This window comes from Montipora foliosa, chromosome 7, assembly GCF_036669935.1.
Source record: "Montipora foliosa isolate CH-2021 chromosome 7, ASM3666993v2, whole genome shotgun sequence".
Classification (NCBI taxonomy): Eukaryota; Metazoa; Cnidaria; class Anthozoa; order Scleractinia; family Acroporidae; genus Montipora; species Montipora foliosa.
Window position 1 is genome coordinate 27,501,980 of NC_090875.1, and position 21,747 is coordinate 27,523,726.

The 21,747-nt window shown below is 39.2% G+C and overlaps 2 protein-coding genes and 1 long non-coding RNA gene across 4 annotated transcripts in view; 2 read left to right on the forward strand and 1 right to left on the reverse strand.

Annotated features, from left to right (window-relative positions):
* LOC138011646 (uncharacterized) overlaps positions 1 to 2,304 on the forward strand; it is an 18,648-nt gene extending 16,344 nt beyond the window's left edge. The window contains exons 9-10 of one of the 2 annotated variants that reach the window (XR_011124752.1): positions 1 to 457; positions 704 to 2,304. The exon at positions 1 to 457 is cut by the window's left edge and continues 643 nt beyond it. Coding sequence is in view for 1 of the 2 variants with exons in the window: in XM_068858757.1 (XP_068714858.1) it covers positions 1 to 268 (268 nt within the window). In the remaining variant the exon portion in view is untranslated. The other variant, XM_068858757.1, reaches the window with a different exon arrangement.
* Positions 2,305 to 6,868: 4,564 nt separating this feature from the next.
* Positions 6,869 to 19,334, reverse strand: LOC138011651 (uncharacterized). The gene is made up of 8 exons (XM_068858765.1): positions 18,395 to 19,334; positions 17,036 to 17,277; positions 15,915 to 16,062; positions 13,736 to 13,815; positions 12,850 to 13,088; positions 10,743 to 10,777; positions 8,689 to 8,877; positions 6,869 to 7,809 (listed from the first exon to the last, which is right to left on the reverse strand). Exons 1-8 carry the CDS (start codon positions 18,693 to 18,695, stop codon positions 7,406 to 7,408), a joined length of 1,638 nt encoding a protein of 545 aa, XP_068714866.1. The 5' UTR covers positions 18,696 to 19,334; the 3' UTR covers positions 6,869 to 7,405.
* A 1,065-nt stretch (positions 19,335 to 20,399) lies between these two features.
* On the forward strand, positions 20,400 to 21,279 carry LOC138010580 (uncharacterized). Its single transcript, XR_011124496.1, has 3 exons — positions 20,400 to 20,593; positions 20,971 to 21,061; positions 21,189 to 21,279. It is a non-coding gene; the product is annotated as an uncharacterized lncRNA (long non-coding RNA).
* Positions 21,280 to 21,747: the final 468 nt, after the last annotated feature.

The following is a 21,747-nucleotide window of genomic DNA, read 5'->3' on the forward strand; positions in this document are numbered from 1 at the left end:
ACTAGATGACCCTGATGATGAAGATTATTCCCATGTCGGACCCAATAGCTCTACTTATGAGCCACTCTACAATGTTGCAGTCAAGCCAGAATCAGCTGGATCAAGAATGCCAGGACCAAATAAGCCCGGGCATCTAACCGGGTGCAGTAATCCAGCATATGAGCAGACGCTTGATTTTGATCAACCATCTGCTACTTCCCATGGCCTGGGAATACAAAAGGATTCTGTCTATGAGCCCCTTAGAAGGGGTCCCACACAAGAACGTTAAACCACCTTGGGTGGTATACCAATGGCCCTGTTGCTAAAGGCTGATCAAGGACAATTGACTCCCTGAAGGAGTCTCAGTTAGTCTGATCCTCAAGCCTCAGGGACAGTGCCTACTATAATTGGTTTTGCATCTCGAGATACCCGGGTTTCCTATTGGTGATGCTTACTAATACAGGGATATTTTTGCATGGTTTAACCCTTTAAGCCCCGAGGGGTTCCCCATTGACGAGTAAAATCGTCTGGCGTTAGACAGAGTAAAATCTATAAGTGCCATTTGGCACTATCGGGGCTGAAAGGGTTAAACAGGGACATAGTTTTTTCACGCTGTTAGCTTAACCGTTTAAGCCCCGAGGGGTTCCCCATTGACGAGTAAAATCGTCTGGCGTTAGACAGAGTAAAATCTATAAGTGCCATTTGGCACTATCGGGGCTGAAAGGGTTAAAACTATCTGGAGAAAGTAGATCTTAGTAAGTACTCTTGGTATCCAAAAAGGAAATTGGGGGTAACCGTGCATTTTTGAGAGATAATTAAGCTTCAATTTGAGAAAGAACACCATTCATTGCTTTTTATTTTAAAGCTGTAAACAAATATTATTCACAAATCATCTTTGGACGATGCGGGGCTACCCCCAATTTTTTCTTTGGCTTTCAATAACACTTGTTAAGATTTACATTTCCTGCATAATCATAAACTGGGGCACTTTAAATTAGTAGGCACCGTCCTTAAGCACTAATAACCCAAGTCCTCAGAAAAAAGCATAATAATGATAATGATAATGATAATAATAATAATAATCAGGGCTGTTCTCTAAGAGTGCTTTAATAAGGCAACAAACTTTTTCCTTTGGGTCACCAGGTAAATTCACTTTTTTCATAATGATGAGCTTTAGTACTGGAAACCCTGGATCTCATAGTTTGGAACTGTGGGGCTCCTTGAAATGTTTCTTAGAGCACAGCCTTGATAATAATAATGCCAAGACTATTGTGTGTGGTTTTTAACTTTCATAATAATAGACCAAATCAGTTAACTCATAATTTGCTGTAACCAATTCAAATCTCCCAGCGTTAAGATTCATTGTGTGTTGTATTTGCATTATAATGTAGCATTCACATTTAAATGATATGGAAATATATGGAAGAAAGGGTTTGAATTGAGTACAACATCGAGTTAGCCAATTTTATCTATTACAACAAAGTCCAAAGAATTATGCCATTTTTATACTGTTTTCAGATTATTCTTGTATCTTCATGTTGTTCATGTAATTCATACAAGTGAGTCATTCTTTTGGCGGCAAAGTAATTTCATACAACTATTTCAACATAAAGCTTGATTTGTTTTCTTGTTTGTCAGGAATGCAGTCATATATAGTTTTTTTACATGGTAAAAGAGAGTATTATTTTGTATCATAGAAAATTAATATATAGTTTTAACAAATCTACTAAAAGAGTTGTAAGTATGATATCACTAGTGTATCAGAGCAAACCATTTAGCTATTGAAGATTTTGGTAAAATTATTAATATAATTATTTTGCTGTTGTTGGGCACAGCAAGTGATTAACATACAAGAGAAGCATAATATTATGAGCTTGAAGCGTGTAACTTAGAACTCTTTTCCTTGGAACAAAGCTGGGGATTTTTATAGGACACCAATTTTATGCCCAAATATGGACAAACATAAGATCGAAGCTGAACGCGCGGGAAAATGCATGAGCTACGTTACATCCAAATAAGGAAATTTTTAAACTAAAAAAACCCCAGCTCTGAACCAGATTTAAACGCTTCAATGGCTGTTCTATTAGCTCGTACTCTTGTACAAAGAAACGGCTGTACGTTTGTAATGAATTCAAATCAAGAATCTCAAGTCCTCTGATATCAACTGTAATTTCATGAAATGCAGTATATCCATCATGTAAACAGTAAGTGATTTTCATCGCTGCTGTATAAAGCTACAGAAAGTTATTAAACAAATGGTGGTGAGATATTTTAAACAAATGTATTTAGCTTGACTGAAGTAAAGTTGCAAAGTTTTGTAAAGTTTACTCGTGTTTCATTTTCTTTTAGACTTATTTTGCCCGTTTTTTGGATAAAGTATGCCATTATTTTTGTCAACAGCAGTTTATCCTGTGCTTAAGTAAAGTGTAACCTTTAAGGTTGTTCGGTTTGTACCTCCCATTGCTATAACAAGACGCCAAAGAGCTTTTACGTGGGATTCTAAACTGTTACATAAATTACGTACATATTTTTTTACATAATTAATTGACCGCTCCCCATAGGGGCTTTTCAGGGCCAATGATACACAATCAACGAAACGACGAAACAGAACAACAGCAATGACTGTTAAGAATCCCAACTGGCCGGAGGCAAACTAGTTGGCTATTTTTAAGTGCAGCTGGGAAGTTGAACCAGAGACTACCAGGATCAAATTCAGAGAGTGGTCAGAGTGGGTCTTGAACCTGGGATCTCTGGATCTCAAGGCAAACGCCCTAACCACTGGGCCATACTACCTCCTTGATGCAAGACTACGAGAAAAATATATAATGCAGTGAAATTTGGTATGGAAATGGATATCCTTGGTGGTTATCAAGAGAAAATGAGGAGACAGAGAGGGAGGCACAGGGCGTTGGCCTGGATATGTCATGTCCACGAAAGTTATTTTTAGAAGAGCGGAAGTCTTTGTTCTAGCGGAAGTCTGTCTTCCGAGACGTCCGCATGCAGTCTTGCCTCGCTCTTAGGTTCTTAGTGAAAAGAGAAAATTGCGGCGCACGTAAAAGGCTGATGAATATTTATATTCATTCAAACATGAGACCGAGGTTGGCCTGCATGCGGACGTCTCGGAAGACAGACTTCCGCTAAAACAAAGACTTCCGCTCGTCTAAAAATAACTTTCGTGGACATGACATATCCCAAGGGCTGGAACGGGAGCCTCCCTCTCTGTCCCCTCATTTTCTCTTGTGGTTATCCATCTAACAAGTAGTAACAATGGCAGTGAGTGAGTGAGTGAGTGAGTGAGAATCAGAAGCATGTGGCATAATACTCGTTTCGTAACCTGTTAGCAAATGCTCTGTCAGTCTGGATTGCATGTCCATATGTATATCTAAAACATTGAAATTAAACGCGATTGAATTTTAGAAGTGGTCTACCGCGTAAATAAATACTAGGACAAGATGGCAAGAAACTGATAGTTGGTTCTTACGTAGTTAACATTGGTTAAAAAAGACAATGTAAACCTCGAGATTGATTTTTGTTTTACCTTCCTTTTGCTTATACCTACTGAAATAATAATTAGAACCTTTAAAATTTGATACACACTTGTTACTTGTTTTGGCATTTTATTTTTTCATGCAACTTGATAACAAAACAAAACATTAACTGTAGCTTTTACTCTAAACATTCATTTACTTTTTGAGCTCTGGCAAACTGAATGGGATACCGTAAAACTCCGAAAGTAACGCCTTCCCCCCCCCCCCCCCCCCGAAAGTAACGTTCATTTTTTACGCTACTGTTAAATCCCGAAAGAAAACAACAAAGTAACGATCCCCTAGAAAGTAACGGCCCCATCAACAATAATGTCAAACAATAAAATCTACATTGTATGTCTTTAATGTAACACCGTCACTTGAGGATCGATTGATTAACAACTCTACAGCGAAATATCAAACAGTTGTCTCCTGTGAATACAGCAACTGGAATGTGGGAAAAACTCTAAAACGGTACCGTAAGGTATACGGTAAATATTGTCTCAGTTTTCCTGAGCTAAAAACGAATAACTATTTAGAAGCGTAATGCGTAGTGCGTAATGCGGATGTAGCAACCTGAGTGGATTAAGCAAAGCCAGAAACCTGTGGGATCCTTCGTTTACTTTTAACTTATCTGAATCCTACTGAAAAATTCACTAACACTACCTTACATTTTACGATATACATATTACGAACGCATTTACTTCTGAATTAAGTCATTTCCGCCTGCGAATATCTATACGAAATCGAACGAAAAATACATGTCAAAACCTCTGCTTTGCGCGTTGTCTGGCGAGAAAGACAATTGTTAAAGCTTGTTTTAGTTTGGTTGCGTAACCAGCATTTAATTTGAACAACTAAATATATTAAACTTTTGATCTCTAAGTTACGTGCCCTTTTTTCGTGAGACGGCTACCGAATTACATACGTTTTGTCATTAGTGAGCTTAAGACGACAACGGCAACGGCAACGGCAACGAGGAACGTCATCTCAAAATATAAATTTGCGTTGCTTTAATCGCTTCGTGATTACTTCAGCGTTTTTAATATGACGAGGGTGTGGTATTTCTTCAAAGATGACACCAGTCGGAACGCCACTCCATTTTAGGAGAGAAAATGAAAATTTATCCTCAAGTGCTGACGTTCTTCATAAAACCAAAAACTTGTCTATTTCACGTTGTTGTTTAGCTGACGACGGCAACGAAATGGACAAAAGTGAAAAACACACGTGCAGGGCGTGCCAAAGCTATTGTGTTTACCCACTAAATATGCAAATTCATGACGTTCTCGTTGCCGTCGCCGTTGTCGTTGCTTAAGCTCCCTACTATCCGAAAGTAACGGCTACCCGGAAAAAAAAACACGATAAATGATTTAGATTTGATTGCTCAAGTAATCGTTATGCAGATTTATCGCAAAAAGGCGAATGAAATGCGTGCCGCACGTGCAGCACGATTGTTTTTCGCCTTTTAACCAATGATAGTTGCATTATATATAAAGTTGTTTTGGTCGTCGTTGTTTCGTAAACTGAGCAGAAGGGAGTTAAAGATCTAAGACGGCGAAAACGTCACCTCAAAATATAACTTTGCCCTAAGGTGAGTTTCTCGCGGTTTGGCCTTAGAATATTGACAAAGTATATCCGAAAAAGTGTCGTGACATCGTAGCTCAATCGGTAGAGGGTTGTGGGTTCAATTCCCACCTACAATCTTGGACAAATAGATGGGAAATCTGTACCCCCCCTCCCCCCCAAATCAAGGACGGGAAAATGGCGTGTTTTGGCTTTTGCGCGGCTTCATCCTTGCCTTTTTTTTTGGGGGAGGGGGGGGGGATGGGGGTTTCCTGTTCCAAGATTGCTTAGGCAGAAGTTTTTTGTCCTTGTCTGGGCTCATTTCCATTAGAAGGGCTAAAGCTCACATGGTTCATATGGGTAGAATACTCGCACTTCACGTTACCCTCTAATAGTTAAGTCTATCCTAAGAATAAATTGGTACGAACGGTTTCAGAGCAAAAATAGAGAATGAAAGATTCACATTTGAACGCTCGGGTTGTCGTCAAAACCTCAAATTTCGTGATTTCACGTCGTTGTTGTGCAGAGAACAGCACGATTATTTTCCTCTGTGAACCAATGATGTTGTTGTTTCGTGGCGTTCTCGTTGACGATCGCGTCGTAGATCGTAAAGTGCCTTGTCTGTGTTAGGGAGTCAACGGCACGACGGCAACGAAAACGCCACAAAGTTTGCATAGTTAATGAACAAAAACAATAGCTTTGCACGCTCTGCACGTGCATTTTTGTACATTTTTTTCACGTTTTCGGGAACTCTGCAACGTGAAATGACCAATTCTCAAGTTTTACGGAGAACGTGAAGAATTCGAAATTTCTGTCGAGTCTTCAACACCGCACCTCCCAATTCAGTTCCTGGAAAGTTGCGCTAGTTTTTAGAAGTTAGACAAACCGACATCATGACGAAAAAGATTTATAGACCTGGCCCCAGTTGTTCGAAGTGTGGATAGCGCTCTCCACTGGATAAATCACTATCCACTGGATAACTCAATTGGTTTTGCTGGTGTTTATCCGCTGGATAGCGTTATCCACCTTTTGAACAACCGAGGCCTGAACTTGCAATTTTAAATGACGTTTTCGTTACCGTCGCGTCGTAGATCTTAAACGTCGTCTTGTGAGGTGTTTAGGCTTTGCCCTATTGTTTTTCGGTTTATTTTTGAAACAAATTGGTCTCTGAAGGGCAACCATGACACGTTACAATCATTCAATATTGTGGCGGCCGGGAAATTGAAAAATTCATGATCGTCTGACAAATGTGATTGCAAACATTATTTCCTCCGGTTTAGAGTTATAGGGAAGATATCGTTAACATCACCCATTGTCATTAATGTGCCATTAATGTTTGTTTCTGTGGATGGCACATTTAAATAACAAAAGCAATGTTTGTAAACAGATATCTTCCCTATTCTGTCGTGGAAGTTGTTACGCGGTGCAAGCAGAGAAGTAGCCCGTTTCCGAGTTGCTGCATGCCTCAGTTTCAAAGCGAGTCCTGGTGCACAACCATTCAAATGGCAATGAGTTGCGTATTCTTCTTCAAATCAAACTCATTTCCCTTACAATAGTTGAGCACCAAGACTCACTTCGAAACCGAGGCAAACAGCAACTTGGAAATGGCTCATTAATTGACTGTATAAGGCACGTACGGACCATTCAAAGGAATGTCATTAAATATGCAGAATTGGGGGTTCGCCGGCTTGCAATATGTCGTTGTTTAAGCTCACAATAGATATTCACTCCTACGGCTCGTGCAATTATGAGAACTTTCAAAACACCACTCGTTCCCATAAATCACGACATGCACGAGAAAGTTCCTACGATTTTTTATTCATTATATACTCAACAAAATTATTTCATAACTCTTTTCCCGTGTAAATCTGCAACGAGGCTACACTGCGAGCAGTCTCTCTTTTGCTCGAAAATCCGCCGTGAGAACGTGACATGCGAGGGGCGAAGCCGCGAGAAGCGCGGGCGTAGGAAGACGTCTCCCTACGCCCGCGCTATTCGCGTCTCTCGACGGATTTTCGAGCAAAAGGGAAAATGCTCGCAGTCTGCAACGAGGCTGCCTTCAAAGACAAAGTTACAATCGATTAGGATAAATATACAGTATTCCGCGCTTTTACGGCATACAAATAAGCCGATGTATACTTACCAACTTCAGTAAATTCTATTCATTCTTACAAATTAGCTTTATGAAGATGTCACCCTTCCTTAATATAATGCATAGATATGTACACATATATTATATTAATATTATGGTCATAAATTAACGTAACGACTTAACAGCAGTTCCAAGTTATTTTATGCTACTGAACTGCTATTTGTCAAAGAAATGCTAGGTTCGAGATCTACATAAGTTCAACATAATAAGGAATGGTACTCTCAGGTCCATTTTTCATTGGAACCTCTTCGAGGGACTCTCCTGAAGGGGCCTCCAATGGGGGTGAATTAGGGCCCTCTACCGTTACATAAACAGGAGACGAAGGACCATTCTCCTGATCCTCCTTTTGGTCCTCTTTGCATTCAACAGACCGCTGGTCAGCGCTGACACAGAAATCTAAATTGTCAAGACTTGCGCGGCTTGATCGCATAGCTGTAAAATTCTCTGGTTTTGCATAGTCGTATTCTTTGTCCGTGGATCTGTTTTCTGGAGGCGGTGAGACCTTTGCTTCGCTGTATACTGCTGGTTCTATGGTGGACATGTCTTGTGTTGGTCTTCTTTCCTCCATTGGAAGTAAATATCCCGAGTGATCTAAGAAGCAATGTTTCAAACACTTCATAAAGGGAAAATATCTGTTTACAAACGTTGTTTTTGTTATTTAAATGAGCCAACCACAGGAAAAAAACGGACCCTTTGTTTCGACAGCCAATGAGGCTCTGGTTGGCACATTAATGACAATAGGTGACGTCAACGATATCTTTCTTATAGTCAACGAATAAGACTGGAATAGATTAGATTTTCGGATTCTAGGATCTATAGGAATCTCTTTGTTCCATTGGAAGTATATTTTCCGAGTGATCCAAGAAGCAACGTTTCAAACACTTCATGTAGTAAACGAATAAGAATGGAATGGATTCTCGGGCTGGAATCTAGGAACGTTCTGGATCATTCACGTCTCCAAAGGATCTCGCGAACAATTATTCCGGAGTAGTTCAGCTCGGATTTCAAACAAGAATGAAACTATCGAAAATACTATTTTTCTGCTCTAGAAGCATACCCTCATCCAAAAAAATCACCAAGTCAGAGCACTGAATCAGCATTTAAACAGAAATATCTCGACGTGGTGACAATGTCTTCATCAGTCAAGTGCTTGATTTAACTATTGATCACGCAATTGTCAATCACGTGACCATTTCAGGAGGGAGGTCTAGGTCCTCATCCCTGTTACGCGTGGGTATGGTCATTACAACACTTTTATGTGTCACGTAAACCCCATGCTTTCATATATAGGTAGACTGCGAGTAGTCTCTCTTTTACTCGAAAATCCGCCGAGAGAACGCGATATGCGAGGGGCGAAGCCACGAGCCGCGAGTAGCGTGGGCGTTTAGAGGCGCTTCGCCCCTAGCATATCACGTTTTTCAAGCAAACGAGACTGCTAGCAGTATTATAATAAATATATAGGCGACTTACCTTCTTTGGGCTTTAACAGTCGCTGATAATCTGATCTGGTGCTCCCTGGTACAGGTTTTAACACAGCGTAACCTTTTCGAACGGGGTTACCAACTTTGGCATATCCGGCTTCACACTCGCGAGGAGCACAATCTGGGACGTGAAATGGGACAAATGCCGTTTCGTCATTGTTGTCTACTGGATTCCTCGCTGTAGAATAAAGCAAGAGAGAGAACCAACCTGTTGGTTATCAGCATTTCTCTATTTAACCTCGGAGTAACTTGTCGTAGCCAGTATCTCTGTGCGTTTAACCTTACCATAAGAATACAGACCACAGCACCAAGATCTCCCATGCAATACTCTGCGAATGGTGTGTGGTTTTTTTACGTCCCACAAGGTCATGAAAATTGAAAGGTTGCGAGACTACGGTTTATCGTATCATTACAAAATCAGGCAGTGAGGAATAGATAATATTCCACAGTGTACATAAGAAATGCTCACAACTTTGCTTGCTTTGTTCTGTGATAGAGACACCTAAAGTTTCCAAGCGAATCCCCTCAGTTAATTGACATCATTGACATCATTGTTCGCACTTTGAATGTCTTATTCTTGTTTTTCAGTCAAAAGACACTAAGGACGGTGCCTACTAATTCAAAGGTATTTCGCGCAGTTTATGCAGAATATGTGGGAAAAGCAGATCTTAACATGTGGTATCGAAATCCAAAAACAAATTGGGACTAAGGTTCCCCACAATTTTTCAAAGACAATTAATAAACAATATTTACAAAAATTCTAAAATACAAGGAAATGTATGGCGTTCTTTTCCAAATTGATGCTTTTAAGCTTACCTCTGAAAATGGCATGATTACCCCCAATTTTCTTTTTGGAGAAAAGTTCTGCTTTCTCCGCATAGTTTTAAACCACGCAAAAATATCTTTGTATTAATAAGCACCAGCCATAGGAAACCCGAGTATCTCGAGATGCGCAAAAGGTATGCGAAATAACAATAGTAGGCACTGTCCTTAACCACTCGTTTACGCGTCTGCGTGGTTGCATCACTATGGGGACTAAGGAGTTTTAGGAACGACGACGGCTACGGCAACGATAACGCCACAAAGCAAGAATATCATTGGTTAACGAAGGCTAAATAATTGTGCTGCACGTGCTGCACGCATTTCAGTGCATTTTTTGCCGCAGTCTAAACAACAACAACAACAAGAAACAACAAGGTAAAATCACCAAATTTCAGGTTTTGACGACAAGGGAACGAGAGCATACAACAGGAAATCGTTCCCATGAATCCAGTTGTATGATAGTTCGCCCCTATTGTTCAAGGTGTCTATGAAAGTTCGCCCATATTGTTCAAGGTGTCTATGATAGTTCGCCCATATATGATAGTTCGACCCTATTGTTCAAGGTGAACAAGATGTAAAAATCGCGAAATAAGTTATATTTTGAAGTGACGTTGTGGTTGACTATTCCGTTATGCTTGCTAAAACTCCCTGGTATAAAGGCCAAGTAATACGGGTAGCAATTTCCTTCAACTTGTCGCGCTCCCTATTCTTGTGGTTCAAATTTGACCTTTCCTATAGGCAGGGATAGGCCTCCAGAGCTTCGTAAAGACTGAGTTTATTTTCGTCTGACACTTTTTCACCTTCGTTCGCACACAGTATTCCTATTTCTCCGTCAGCCATGTTTGTTGTTTTTTTTAATTTGCCTCGATGTCGCGCTTGTCAGGGACAACCAATCACAAGGCTCATTGCATCAATTTGTTGCCAAAAGTAGAGCTTCCTTCCTACTCTCCGCAACATGTTGACACAACTTGCAACACAGGATTTTGTTGCGCGACCAGTTGGCCACGTAGTTGGTAATACGAGCAACAAAGTTTTTCAACTTGCAAAGCAACAGTGTTGCGCGACAAGTTGAAGGAAATCACTACCCGTATTATTTATCCTTAAGATCTACGAACGGCGACGTCGACGAAAAGGTCACCTAAAAAGATAGCTACATTAACACATCTCCAAGTATTTCGCGGTTCCTTCAAGTGACTATTGCAAAAATCGGTCGTTCCTTACCCATGAGTGACCTCTTTTTCCGTTTCTTCCGACGCCTGTGTGGAAAAACACAAACACGATTTTAGATCTCATTAAAACCTACCACACGTTGGAGCCAAATAAATAAATAAACAAACAGAAGGGCTTGACGAGCTCGTAAAAATTTAAAGCGAAATAGCATTGAACCGAAGTGTGTCCTGTTTGCTGACTGCAAGGTTAGACTGGGCACAAGCTCTGAAAGGAAGGCAGAACAGACTGAACTTCAATTCGTTCTAAGACTCCTTTCTTAACATCTCACAAGATTACAAATTTCTGTATAATTTACTTGACTGCTTAGATACCTGCTTGACTGACCCGCTGAAGATTCCGAAAAGATTACACGAGCAAAGTAAAACCGTTTATCAAACTGTGACGCACCTTCGATTACGTAATCAGAACGGCCCATACCTTATGGCTCGAACCATGCCGGTATTTACCTGTGGCCAACACCTGAAATTTCCGACAGTTGCTAAATCTTGATTAACGCAAACCGTGCTTGGAATAAATCATCCCTGAGAAAACTGTAGTACCCTGCCGCTATTTCATTTTAAGTTATGAGAGAGCTTAAGCAACGACGACGGCGACGGAAACGCGATGGTCATCTCAAAATATAAATTCACGTTATTGTAATCACTTCGTAACTATTTCAACCTTTTTATAATATGGCAAGGGTGTGGTAGTTCCTAAAAAATGACACTGGTCGGAACGGCGCTTAATTTAGGGGAGAAAATGAAAATTCATCCTCAAGTGATAACGTTCTTCATAAAACCTCAAATTTGGCTATTTGACGTTGTTGTTTTACGACGGCAAAGAAATGGACAAATGTGAAAAACGCCCGTGCAGGGCGTGCAAAGCTATTGCTTTTGCTCACTAAATATGCAAATTTGTGACGTTCTCGTTGCCGCCGCCGCCGTTGTCGTTGCTTAAGCTCCCTCTTTGCGACCGCCAGGTTGGTGCACAAGTTCGAGTTTGTGTACGATAGCGAGATTCGAATTTTAAAGTAATCTTGTCCACAAGTATCCAACTACTCCTTTCTTACTTACCCTGGTATAAAAACGTTTTTTCTCTCCTAAGAGCAACTCTCAGAGATTTCACTGTGTTCAACAAAAGGTAATTTTGCTTGCCAAAGGGGAACCCCTTAATAGGCCGAAGCGAAATGTTAACCCTTTAACCTTTTAATGTAGCCTTAAACTCTTTCCTTGCTAAGAGTGACAACTGTCGATTCTAATGTAAAGCCAGATGATTTTACTCGTCTTTGTGGAACGAAAGTGTTGGTAATAAGTAAAAGCATGCGACGTTGCTTTAAAAATTAGTACGTACTTTTTCCTAGAAGCCAAATCTGGAGATCGTTATTTTGAAAGTTGACGAAATTGCAAACGAATATATAGGGGGACTGCAAATGGGATACCAAAAATCCATTGAATCCGAAAAAAAAAAAAAAAAAAAATATATATATATATATATATAAAGAAAGAAATAAAGGAAAAAGGAGAGTCCAAACATTAAGTACATTTACCGAGTTCAAGCGCTATTGATTCAAACGCAAAGAAACACTACACTTTATATAATTATTCCAAGAAAGAGGGGCAGGTGTCTCTCTACTTAGCTAATCCATACCAAATAATCTTGTTTAGGCAATAATTAAAAGCACACAACTGACTTCTTTGCTTTCGTCAAGTCATCAAGAGTGAGTTACGTAAGAGTGTTGTTATGGCATGGGTGTGCTCTCCAGGACAGTCACAAATGAGTCTATTTTTAGAATATCTGTTCCCGCGAAAGTCAAATGTCATGTCCCTGAAAAAACAAGGCAGAAGCAGTCACGCGCGACATGGCTTCTTCTGATTGGTTAAAATTGGCGGCCCTTTGTTTGTTTCGCGCGTAAAGTGTATCTAAAAATAAATCCATTTGTGACTGTGCTAAGGGAAGACCGCAAAGTGATAGATCAACACTCTTATCTAATTTACCCTTGAAGTCACATAATCTGCTTTATACTTGCCTGAAGGTTTTTCTTTTCAGCGCCATCGAACACGGAAATCAAAGCCAATCAAACCAAATCAACTCATGGTCCACTACATGTCTGAAATCTTACCTCCGATTCATTTTACAGCACATCCAGACGATTGCTGTGAGTGCAAGTGTGGCTATCACTGCACCACCAGTTATAACACCAATGAGCCAAACGGGAAGCGAAACTCTTTTGCCAACAGATAATCCACTATCACTGTTGTCATCATCTGATCCAAAAGTTCCATCATCTTCTTCACGTCCAACTGATGCATTCACTCCTTCGGTAAACGGCTTTTCAGTCAGAACAGTTTCTTGTATTTCCTGGAAGTAAATTGAATGAGATTACAAGAGATCACTGTCCTGGCACGTGAAATGTTCACTTTCGGTTTCTGTCTGTGGCTTGTGCTTAATGTTCACTTCCGACTTCTTCCTGTTTCTTCCTGTTTAAGTACTTCCTGTTTCTGGTCACATGCTTAGACTGCTTAAGTTCTTTATGATTTACTTCAAGGGTGTAGCTAGGGGGGGGGGGGGAAGGGGGGGGTCCTGGGGTGGGCGTGACCCCCCATTTTTATGCAAACAACCTACAATATTCAGGTTGTGAAAACGCGAGTACCCTCTGTTTGACACACTGTGACCCCCCCCCCCCCCTCCTTTGAAAAATCCTGGCTACACCCATGTACTTACTTTATTCAAATACTGCATTTGAAATAGGGGACCCTGTAGGGAGCCCTATGAAGTGTCCTCTAACTAATCTAATACCTTATTATTTTGTCTTTGTGAAAATAAGTCTGACTAGCCTGTTGTTTTACTCCAAACATTCTTTCAATTTTACATGTGTTAATAAGGCTAACAGGCCAATTAATACATAAGACAAAAAATAATTTGTTGGCTGCCATTTTTGCATTAATTTTGGTCAATTAAATCTTGTCAGTAGCACAAGTACATAACTTGACAATGATTGCACTCACTGTGATGGAAGATGACGTGCTGGATATATTGACAACGTCAGTTTGTCTTGTGGGGAATGACGGTGATTCAACAATTGGACCTGACAAATGAATAGTCAGAATGGTGTTAAACCATGTTATTTTAATACTTTTGTAAGAGAGAACGTTTCTCCAAGCCCAGTGAACAACAATTTGCAAGTCACTGACCCTTAGTTTATTACAGGCAGGTACATTGTACAAAATTAATTAAAAGTCGGACTGGATCAACTCGGATCACTCACCTCGGATCAACGTGAAAAAAAGGATGAGACCTCCAGAAATCACCCTAGCCCTAATCTTATTAAAAGCTAACCATGGTGGAATTGGCGCAAACATCAGATAGTTTTGGCTTAAAAAACCGTTTTCGCTCGATCTGAGGTGAGCAATCTGATTTGATCCAGTCTAACGTTTATTAACTACCTTCAATTTTTACTTGGATAATGCAATGGTGATCATGTTGTTAACTCTTCACTCCGAAGAGAGACACTTAAAGGTTTTACTCTAAAGCCAGATGATTTTACTCTTCAATGGACCCCTGCCTCGGGTATTATATGACACCCGTTTTTCTGATTGCATGATCACATACATTTGGAATTGCAAAATGCACTGTTCTCTCCTGAGGAATCACGACTTTCCCATTTCCTTTTATAGTAACAGTACTACGATAATCTCTGAGGTAAATTCTTATTTGTGTTTTACTTATGGGTAACAGGTGTTGCCATTGTTGTGGTACATGTATGCACCTGTGGTTTGTGTCATGATAAAGTACAACATAAGGCATGGGCACCGTCATGTACATGGGACATTACTAAACAATGAAACACCGAAACACCAGAACAGCAAAACACGAAAACAGTGAAACAAAGCACCAAAACATTACAACTGTATGTATGACCCCACCATACATTGAATACTAACCGACAAAGATTGGATTTGAGGGCTACTGTCATATAATTAGGCCTAAAACGATATTTAACCTCAAATCCAACCTTTCTCAGTTAGTATTCAATATATGGTGGGGTCACACATGGTGTTTTGGAGCTTTGTTTCGCTGTTTTTGTGGTTTAGTAATGCCCATGTACAATACATGTGTGTCACAGCAAAATGGTTGTAGGTGTTAATAATTATTAAAGTTGTTCAATTTAAAAAGGATAGTGACATTACTTATCATGTTTATAATGACAATGATAAATTATACTGATCATTTCAGTGTCAGATCATTCAGTTCTGATCAGAAGCAAAAATCAAAATACAAACAACTCAACTGCAATTTAAGGAAAGTGTTTGGGAGTATTCAGTATTCAGCCACTGTATTCTTGCAACAATGGAGGCTTATAATTTAATAATTATTAGTAATTTTCCTGTAAGAGCTAGGATGTCATGAGCTTTATAGATTACAAAACCATGGGTTATTAAAGATACACTTATCTACTACATACCTAATTACATAAATTTGACACCTTTTAAAATGCATAAGAAAATTTTGCCTCGAAAGGGAGAAGTGATCCTAAGCTCGCTCTTTAATATTTTCCGTGGACTGAACCTACCAGCAAGCAATTGTCTATTTAATACAGACACCAGCCTGATATTGTGTCTGTTAGGTACAGTTTCTTTATAATTAAACTGTCCTTTGAATATAATTAATATACATTTTTGTTTCATTCATTGTGTCCTTTCAGGGTCTGAGCACATGAGCCCATCAAATTGACCTGCTTCCAACTGATCTTGAGTGGTTAAATTGTCCAATTTTTATACTGTACGTGTGAGGATCAATTCTCCATTTCACGTATAATCCACACTTCAAATATTTAACAATTATTCGCCAAAGGTGAGGAGAATATCAGTGAATAAAAACTGAGACAAAGTCGACGTTTTTTTTATCACCAATATTCACTGAGCCTGAGGTGAATAAATTATTGTTGTAGTCTACCCCAATCATTACATTCGTGATTATTTGAAAAATATGCATTTTCTTTAAAACAATAATATTAATTTTTGTGTCTGTCACCTCGACAGAACGACTTGAGGCCATTTTGAAAAAAAAACAAAACACTTATAAACTGGTAATTATCACGTAATAATCACTGCGCAGCAAATCAGCAATCACCTACATGTATGCAATTATACTAAATATATAAATTTCTTTCAAAATTCTACTTACATGATAAATTGGTGAAGCCATTCACCTTAAACACAATGCACAATGATCCACTGTCTTTGCCACCTCTACCTTGATTTTTGTTTGCACATTCTATGTGGACTTTGACAATTTTGCCTAACAATTCAGCCACTGGCTGTCCATTGTCCCACTGAACAAGCAAAAAAAAGAACTGATAAATGAACCTTCAACCCTTTCTATCACCCCAGAAAGTGTCCCCATTGACAAGTAAAATTGCCTGGTGTTAGAGTAAAGCCTACTTACAGTGAATGCCGCTCTTGGAATGGAAAGAGCAACAGAATTCAATTTGTTTTTCTTTCTTAAGTATTTGAATTTTGTATTCCCAGTGGGGTAAAAATAACAATAGCTCTAATTAGCATGAGACAAGCAAAACCTAAAGGATTCTGCAGACTGGTACTTGAAGTTAAATGGCGTCATCATGCAAATGTCCTATTGGGTAAAGGGGGGGGGGGGGGGGGGGGGGGGGGGGGAGAGAAGGGGGGGGGGTGGGGGGGGGCGGTGGGGGGGAGGGGGTGGATGGGGGTTTCTGGATGAAAAAAAAAAAAAAAAAAAAACAGAAACTAGATCCCCAAAGGGTAACGTTGGCATCTCTGAAGACAGCGATATCAAATTTTGAATATTACTGGGTATATTTTTGTTTTGGTAAGAACTAATGGTCGACATCTTGCCATGGATATAGCAAGGCTAGCAGAGGCCTTAGGCCAGTCCATAAAATTGCACTCAGTGAGAGGAGGACAGAATCCTCTACCGGCTGTGCGCTTTCAAAATGGCAGCCCATTACCAACTTTAGACCTTGCACAAGCATCCGCCTGCCAAAAACGCCTGCTCTGCTGGCTATTATTACTCCAACATGTCATGTCCAATTTGGACCAAATATCTTTATTAGCTCTGATTTAAGCCATCTGCCCAAGTTTTAATGTGAACTAAAAAAACTTGAATTTTGGTTCAATTTTAGTATTTTACTGTTTTCAGTGTTTTTCATTATCAGTAATTATTGTTCTTTATTCATCATAATAGTGGAATGGAACTGCATCAAAATTTTGATTGTAGAGAGCCTATCAGAATGTATTAACACCATTATAGACGTAGATTCAACATACTACCTCAAGAAAATGGGCATGCGTGTTAGCCTTTCTATTTTCATGGCGAATAGTAAATGGATTTGCTGCTTTGACAGGCTGAAGTTCTTTCCAGGGTTGCAAGATTTGATTGGTCCTGTAGTACGTCCTTGTAACGTCACAATCCTCCACTGGAAGACTCCGTGCTTTGAATTTAAGTGAGCTTGAATTATTGAACACTTGAAGAGGACCACCCCTGTTTTCTCTGTTGAACAGTAAAGTACATCCTGTGAAAGAAAGGGATACTCACATAAAATGGTCTTGTTGGTTTGATAATGATGGTGATGGTGATCTACATCTACATGTTCCAGCACTCAACAAAGTCTCTTTTTGACTTATGGCTTCTTAAGGTGGTCTCAGCTACAGTGTAGCTCATACATCTACACCACAAGCCTTTTGGAGACATATCACACCAAGCCAGCCACTTATGCTGTCCAAGAGAGCCGCAATACCGCGGACTCCATCCCCTATATGTACTCTTCTCCAACAGTGTGTGGGTTCTTTAATGCCCCACAGGGAAAGTTATGAACATGAAGGATATTAATTTTGTAGGGCCACCCCAGAGAGCATTTAAAAGTGGGGGGCTAGGCTCTGGTGTGGGTCACAGAAGTGTTAGGGGATTTTACGTGAAGAGATTTAGGAGATTTCTTTTTGCTTCACATTTCACATAATACACATACCAAAGTTATTAAGCTTTTTGGTGATATGGTGTTGTAGAGGCAATCCTTTTAAAGTTGGAGCTATAAGTTTAATAAATTAGGTGCCTTCTAAAGTTTTCCCTTTAAGGATCACATAAGACATCTTCTTGATCCAATTATTTTATTTTAATTTACAGATGCAGGGCCACTCTAATTAACTTTGTGTCAGCATCCTTTCTGTTACTTTCATTGAATATCACTGCACTATTATCATTATCTTTTGTGAAAATTTCACACTGACCAGCTAAGGCCAGCAGAGGAGTTTCAAAGCCAGAAAGAAATATCCAGCTACCCACCACATAGACCACTGCTAGGTATCATGAGCTAACAGGGACCAGAAGAGAATTTGATGATTTTTGTAAAGCATTGATTTTTTTCATCTGCCATATATGTTTCAACAAAGTTCACCCCACAACCTGAAGGGTAGGAACAAATATACTATACTCATTTAAGTCATTTTCATTCTAATTCTTATTACTATTATTATCATAATTATTCATTATTATTGAATATTATTTTCATAATATTATTCATACAGTACTTAAAAGATTAAAATAATGTGAGCATGCACTGGTGTTTTATACTGTCTGCAATCAATTTGAAAACAGTGGATAGAAAAAATAAAATATACAACGGAAATATGCACCTTCTCGAATGACCCTGTTCTCCACACAACGACCTTCATCTCCTCTGTAAGTCGATCTTAATAATAAACACTGGCATAAACAGCCATGTCGTGAAGTTCTCCATGTAGTGCCATTTATTGTCTGACACGGATTGACTCCTTTTATGCACGTTCCATTGTAATCGTAAAAGTGAATACGATCTCCACGTCTCATACGAGTCACCAAACAATCGCGTTGCTTGACCGATGAAAATACCAAAGGATTCCACAAGAGGAACACAAGGACTTGCGAAATCAACGTCACTGTCAGATAATAAACCATGTCTGCTTCAAATACTTGCGTAAAATATATTGCGGGAGTCTCAATGATCCTTAATTTTCTGACTTCGCCTTTGGGGCGCGCAGTTTCAAAGCTATGTGGATTGTAAACAAACGGCCTGCGATATTTCCTAGAATTAATTACAATTAAGCGGCAGCAAATTCTTAGAACACTTCATACAGTTAAGATTTGCTCGTCGGAAGTCGTGTCGCATCTGGAGAGACGACCCTCCCAAAAAATTCTTTGACCGCGATCGAACAGTCTATCACGTTTTGAAGTAAAAATAGAACGCCTCCAGGGTTGAGCAGTTTGCTATCCAGCGCTGAAAAAATCTTCAATTCCAAGCTGTTGATTTCTCCTTCTATCCTGTTTTTCTCGAATATATTTGTCGATCATTCATTAATTAATGCAAGCAAGCTTCACTCAAAGATATTGAATCAGTTGCTATTTTTGGCCCTGCCATTAAAGATCCAAATTATGATATCGAAGAATATCCTTCTGAAGGTTCTAATATTCCTTCAACGTAAGTAATGATACGTTTTGTTCGTACATTTGCTAAAATACTGCAGGAATTAACGTGGTTCACGTGGTTGTGCATTGTGTGCATTGTCAGATTTCCGCCATCTCATTCAAGAAATGCGCGAGGCTGGAACGAGTCACCCACAGCTATGAGCATATGACGTGGGAGGGGTGGGGAACTATTCGCCGTTAATGAACATTTACTGCTAACTGCTTTTATATAGGATATAATAAACTACTTGAAAACGTTATGCAGTTTATTCAACGTGATAAAAAAAACGAAATTCAAAGCAAACGTCATTTTTAATAACACATAATCTCCTTTGGTTGGGGGGATGGTGATTTGGGGTGGAGTTCTCCTGCTAAGGCGATCAGACAGGAAAATATAATAGGAACAGGAAGCGATATAGACAGTTGATCAAATGAAAAAAAGAAAAACAAAAAAAACAATGATAACTATATATGGGGACAATGAAAATAACGAATATGATGCAAAGGCTATTGTTTTGTTTTTTTCGTATTTTGTCGCCGAAATAGGTCGAAAAACGAAAGTATGACAAGTTTGGACGTACGCAACTAAAGAGAAGTAAGTGAATCAAAAGCGAAAGGTGTTTATATTTACCTCAGTTTATTCGTGGACATGTGTTGACCAGAGAGCACCTGTGCTTGATGACTTTGTTGTTAATCGTGTTGGAAAATAATCAGGAAATCTTCGGCAGATTTCCGAAAGATCGTCGGATAGTAGTCGGGTAATAATAGTCCGTAATAGCCCAAAAATCCTTGTAAGTTCTTTGCCTGCTTTACATAGTTGAGAAGTCATTAAACACCATTTGAACTGTCCACCAAGACAGTTCTATAAAGATTTCATCAACACTTCTCTCAAAGAAATGTTTACATCAGTTGAAACTCTATTTTCTGCGAAAAAAGTCAACAACAACAAAGAAATCTACAGCCAAGATCTTTGCTTAGTAAAAAACATGACATCTTTTTTCCTTTGAAATTCATTGAACATATAATGTCGATAGTTTTAATTCGAGGCTGGCGATCAAACTTCTTTTTGCTTTTGGAAGAGATATAATATTCTCTCGAGACGTACCAGAGCTTGTCGGAATTTTTTGGAATATGCTAATGATATGCAAATCTACACTACCCACGTTGCTGAAACAGTTACGAAGAAAGATCCAAAATGGCGTTCCGGGAAGAAATGCTTATTTATGAAGCATTTCCGTTCAGTATTTGCTGCAATAATCTCTTGCTCACGTTTTTCCTGTTGCTGAAACCATCGAGGAAAAACATATGGACCTAGCAGCTCTGTGGTAGACCCCACTGGAGTGACAAATTTGAGGGGAATGAATTTCCAACGAAAACTTTTATTACTACAGGTAAATTTAAGTTTCAATATTTGTTTCTTTTAATTTACAAGTATTAAACACTTTTGTGAAAAAAGTTAATAGTAACGTATATTCATCGCACGCTCGGTTAGAATTTAGTTTTTTATTTCTTTCTGGATCAAGTTCAAGGGGGATAACAAAGCCGTTTAAATCAACTTAGGTGGCCCAAGCCAAACGGTTCAATAATCTTCATTGAAAAAAGCAGTAATATTTATTACATAGAATTCGATGAGGAGACAGGGAAGTTAATAGGTGGGACGGATACTCAAAATATATATGATATAACTATCTGCTGTTACTCGATTAATCCCCAGACATAATTAATCATTACGTGGTAGTAATCAATCAACGCAATTGTTAAATTTTAGGTGCTCCCTGTAAAGACAAGAGGTTAAATAAATCTTTACCGTTAGAGAAGAACTGATACTTTAAAGAACAAAGAAGTTGATTTTGCACAAGGTAAGGAGTTCTTGAATGTTTGGATGTTTCCGACAAGGAAATTGAAAATGTCATAAAATTCCTTCCTGCTTCCCAATTACCTTATATGTATATTAAATAATGTTATTTTTTAATCTTGTTCCATTAGACACAATGCGATATGATTCGAGATGACAATCATAGCGAAGGACCAAGTCAAGTACAGAGCTCAAAATGCCATTTAATTAACTGAAGGGTAAGATTTTAAGAATGCTAAGGTATTTGTAACGGAAGTAATTATCGGAAAACATAAGGAATACAAACGGGACTGGACGGGACGGTAGAAGCTGCAATAAACATTTAGCGGTCAGAAGCCCATTCATAGAAGTCCCGAAAAATAGCAACGGAAGGGGACGGGACGGCACGGGACGGCACGGGATGGCATGTCAATAAATATTTCTAGGTTTTGCAAGCTTCCCGATCTCTTCCCAACGACTCAAAAGCTAACCTTTTCGTACAAAGTTTTTTAGAGAAGAAAGAGCCAAGTAACTACAACGTTTTTATGCCTTGAAAATAAATGCTTCTCCTTGAGATAATGAGGGATTAAGTTACGCCTTCCAAAATACGACTCCAAATAGTTTCAAGTTTTTTGAGAAACGAACACTAGATCTGCACCAAAGACTGCTACAACAGCATTGCAATCGCTCTACATTGTCAAATGACTAGAG